General features: G+C 39.1%; 1 protein-coding gene across 1 annotated transcript in view; it reads left to right on the forward strand.

Annotated features, from left to right (window-relative positions):
• Window positions 1-5,000, forward strand: part of colq (collagen-like tail subunit (single strand of homotrimer) of asymmetric acetylcholinesterase) — a 42,850-nt gene that overhangs the window by 22,898 nt on the left and 14,952 nt on the right. The window contains exon 11 of the mRNA XM_063198489.1: window positions 2,961-3,041. Within this exon, the coding sequence (XP_063054559.1) occupies window positions 2,961-3,041 (81 nt within the window). The remainder of the gene's footprint in view (window positions 1-2,960; window positions 3,042-5,000) is intronic.

Below are 5,000 nucleotides of genomic sequence, written 5' to 3' on the forward strand. Positions count from 1 at the left end.
CTCTCACAGTGGATATGGGCAGCTGCAGTTGAGTGGCAATCTTCTTGTAGCCTCTGCCTGACCTGTGAAGGTCGACGCACATCTGCCTCACTTGTATGCTGTGTTCCTTTGTCTTTCCCATGTTTAAGAGTGGATAAGAGAAACGGCCTCGGTGTCACGTCATATTTATACCCCAGGGAAACAGGAAGTGATGAATTACTAATTAAATGTTCCTACATACTCTGGTAAACTTTGTAAACTACTGTAGAAATGACAGAAATGCTTCAATTATATTTATTTCCTGGGAATTGTTAAGGGTGCCAATAATTGTGGAACAGGTGATTTAATGAAAAATAATTATTTTTCAGTCAGGGATTTTTTTATTTTCTTACAATTCATTTGAGTTGAGGGCTACATTTTCCTACAATTTTCAGTGTGACAGTATTCTTCTGCAATAAACACTGAATTTATTTTAAGGCTTTTAACACATCTCAACCAGGGGTGCCAATAATTATGGAGGGCACTGTATATATATATATATATATATATACAGTCCCAGGAAAAAGTTTGTACACCCTTTGAAATTTCTTACCTTTCTGTCAAAATTGGTCATAAAACATGGTCTGATCTTCCCAGAAATCACAAGAAGGAACAACCAGAGTCTGCTTTAACTAATTCAACCCAAACATTTACAAGTTTTCATATTTTCATTGGCCATAAGATGTAAACATTCACAGGACAGCAAGGCATAAGTAAGTACACCCTCGCAATCAATAGGTTTTAACCCTAAGTTAGTCGCAATAACTTCAACCAGATGTTTCCGGTAGTTGCAGATCAGATTAACAAAACAATCTGGATGTATCTGGTCTCCCTCTTCTTTAGAAAACTGCCTCTCGTCAGCAAGGTTTGTGGGATGTCTGGAGTGTATAGCTTTCTTGACTTCATGCCATATAATTTCAAGTGTTTTTTGTCAGGGCTTTGACTGGGCTATTCCAGAATGTGTATTTCATTATTATGAAGCCATTCTAAAGTCGTTTTGCTTCTAAAGTATGGATTGTTGTCACATTTCAGCACCCATCCTCTTGTGTGCTTCAACTGTGTGACAGACTACCTCACTTTTTTCTGTAAAATATCTCAATAAACTTCTGAGTTCATTGTTCCATTGATAATAGCAAACTGAAAAGGGCCGGAGGCAGCAAGGTAGCCGCATATAATGATGCTCCCGCCACCATACTCAAAGGTGGAGATGATGTTTTTGTGAAGGTGTGGTTCTCCAGTTCTCCTCCAAACATGACATTGTGTGTTCCCCTGAACAATTCAACTTTGGTTTCAACGTTGATCTACAGAATATTTTGCAGTAATTCTATGAAGCATATAAATGCTTTTTCGCCAACCTCAAAGGTGCAGCAATATTTTTTTGGACAGAAACCCCATTCATTTTAGATTGGCAGAATGAATCCCATTTTTAGCTATTCTTGGTTACATCTCCTCTTCTGCGTATAGTGGCGTGAGCATCATTATATGCGGCTACCTTGGTGCCTCAGGCCCTTGACAGTTTGCTATTATCAGTGGAACAATGAACTCAGGTTTATTGTGATATTTTACAGAAAAAACGTGAGGAAGTCTGTCACACAGTTGAAGCACACAAGAGTATGGGTCCTGAAATGTGACAACAACCCATACTTTAGAAGCAAATCGACTTTAGAATGGATTCATAATAATGAAATACACATTCTGAAATAGCCCAGTCAAAGCCCTGACAAAAAACAATTGAAATTATATGGCATGAAGTCAAGAAAACTATGCACTCCAGACATCCCACAAACCTTGCTGACGAGAGGCAGTTCTCTAAAGAAGAGGGAGACAAGATACAAACAGATTGTTTTGTTAATCTGATCTGCAACTACAGGACAAGTCTGGTGGATGATATTGCAACTAACTGAGGGTTAAAACCTACTTAATGCAAGGGTGTACTTACTTATGCTCTGCTCTCCTGTGAATGTTATGGCCTTATGACCAATAAAAATATGATAACATGTAAATGTTTGGGTGGAATTAATTAAAGCAGACTCTGATTGTTCCTTCTTGAGCTTTCCGGGAAGATCAGACCATGTTTTATGATCAATTTTGACAGAAATGTAAGAAAATTCAAAGGGTGTACAAACTTTTTCCTGGGACTGTATATATATGAAGAGCTCTTTTCCAAAATGAGATATATCCATTTTATAGAATGTTGAGAAATTGACATTTTTGTATTGGGCATTCCATTGAATTGCATTACAAAATTAATTTTATAGAGGTTTTAAAAGTATGTTCTCAAAACATTTGAATGGCAAGAATTCAGACATAGATGATAGGACTACTTAACCGTCAATTCCAATATTAAAATGCAAAAATTCAAAAATGGTGTATATAGCGTTTTGGAAAAGAGCTCTTCATATATATATTCACATTGTTGGTTAGGTCAGTTGCTCCGACATGTTGTGGAGCCTTGATTATCCACTGGAGTATGTAGTAAATGTGTGTGTGTGTGTGTGTTTGTGTTTGTGTGTGTGTGTGTGTGTGTGTGTGTGTGTGTGTGTGTGTGTGTGTGTGTGTGTGTGTGTGTGTGTGTGTGTGTTGTAAATGTGTGTGTGTGTGTATGTGTGTGTGTGTGTGTGTGTGTGTGTATGTGTGTGTGTTGTATATGTGTGTGTGTTTTGTAAATATGTGTGTGTGTGTGTGTGTGTGTGTGTGTGTGTGTGTGTGTGTGTGTGTGTGTGTGTGTGTGTGTGTGGGTGTGTGTGTGTGTGTGTGTGTGTGTGTGTGTGTGTGTGTGTGTGTGTGTGTGTGTGTGTGTTATAAATGTATGTGTGTGTGTGTGTGCGTGTGCGTGTGTGTGTTGTAAATGTGTGTGTGTGTGTGTGTGTGTGTGTGTGTGTGTGTGTGTGTGTGTGTGTGTGTGTGTGTGTGTGTGTGTGTGTGTGTGTGTGTGTCTGCAGGGTGAGATGGGTCCTAAAGGAGAGCCTGGAATCTCAGGGAACCGCGGCCCCACCGGCCGACCGGGGAAGAGAGGCAAGCAGGTAGGACACACACACACACACACACACACACACACACACACACACACACACACACACACACACACACACACACACACACACACACACACACACACACACACACACACACACACACACACACGTAGAAGAGAGGCAAGCAGGTAGGACACACACACACACACACACACACACACACACACACACACACACACACACACACACACACACACACACACACACACACACACACACACACACACACACACACACACACACACAGAAGAGAGGAGACACACACACACACACACACACACGTAGAAGAGAGGCAATCAGGTAGGATACGTCTGTGTGTCTCTGTGTGCATAAACATACAAACCCCAACTCCATAGAAGTTGGGACGCAAGGTTAATTGTGAATAATAACGAAATACTGCCATTTTCAAAAAGTCTGGTTCTGACATTAGCTGAAGAACGGTACAAAGAAAACATGTCAGCCATCAAAACTGACCAAAATGATTGTTTTGGGGGATATTCATGAATATGTAAATCCAACGTGTCTCAAAAGAGTTGGGACGGGGACAATAAAAGGCAGCAAATGTCGAGGAAGACTAAAAACAAAACAAAAGACAACACTTAACAGTTAATAGCATTAACCGATGAGATGATTTTACCTAAAACAGTGTTGATTCTCGGACATGATTTCAACAGCTTAAATTGTAGGTGTATTCCTTGTCATGTTTTGCAATGTTTTCCTTTCTGTAGTGCTTACAGTGTGACAGGTCTTGACCAAAAGCCTGCCATTTTATGTCCTGCTGGTCCTTATGTTGGAGTTAAACTGTTAAAACATAGTAGAGAATACAATTTGTCCTTACTATGTGGCAGTAATCGAAGATCTCCCTTCAAAATATATTGCACGAGTGGCTTTTCATGCTGTTTAAAACCCATTTATTTCATTTAGTACTGTATTCAATTCTACAGGTGAGTTAGAACAGCTTAACCAATGTACTACTGCACCCCCATGCTATCATGGAGGCTGACTTTTGAACTTAGCACTAACACAAGTTACATGGTCAATTTTCACTGTAGCAAAGGATGTGCAAGACTCTATAATTTTCAAAAAGAATTGACTTCTGCAACTCTGTAAGCAAAGGACAGTTCCCCATGTCTTCTGGGTCTATTTCAAGTGAGCTCGGGTGGATAGGGGAATGTTAAACCCTTCTATCATTTGCACACATGAAGCGTCCTTAATATGGTCAAGTTTTCACTAGCTGTAATTCTCAAAGTGCTAGAGTGAGACTACAGCCAATATATATTTCATGAAGTCATGAACCTATACAATGATTTTAATAACAAAAACATGTCTTATATACACTCAATCACGGTAAATCAAGGGAATTCAAAACTTTATGTAATAACTATGGTAATTGTTCCCTCTGCATCTTTAATTCTGAGTGACTCAGCCTCTCTGTGATTGTCTTATACCTGGACATTCAAATTGTTCATCAGTACAATTCATTTTGAAATGTTCTTCCTTGTTGTTTTATCTTATTTGGATGTTTATAACATTTCATTGATCCCCGTCCCAACTTATTTGAGACGTGTTGCAGTTATCAAATTAGAAATGAGTACATATGTCCCCTAAAACAATATTTTTTCTCGGTTTTAACACTTGATATGTTGTCTTTTCACTATTCTCCATCTAATGAATGTATTGAATGTTTTGAAAATGATAGCATTTTGATTTTATTCTCAGTTTACCAAACGTCCCAACTTCACCGGAGTTGGGGTTTGTATATAATGTGTTTTGTGTGTGTCCATATACAGTATAACATAATACGGTATGTGTATTGTGTACTGTGTGCAGTGTGAAATGTGTTTGTGTGTATAATATACGTATACTGTATATATATATATGTGTGTGTGTGACCTGCTGGTGTGTGCGTGTGTGTGTGCGTGCGTGTGTGTGTGTGTGCGTGCGTGT

This window comes from Engraulis encrasicolus, chromosome 5, assembly GCF_034702125.1.
Source record: "Engraulis encrasicolus isolate BLACKSEA-1 chromosome 5, IST_EnEncr_1.0, whole genome shotgun sequence".
In the NCBI taxonomy this organism is placed as follows: Eukaryota; Metazoa; Chordata; class Actinopteri; order Clupeiformes; family Engraulidae; genus Engraulis; species Engraulis encrasicolus.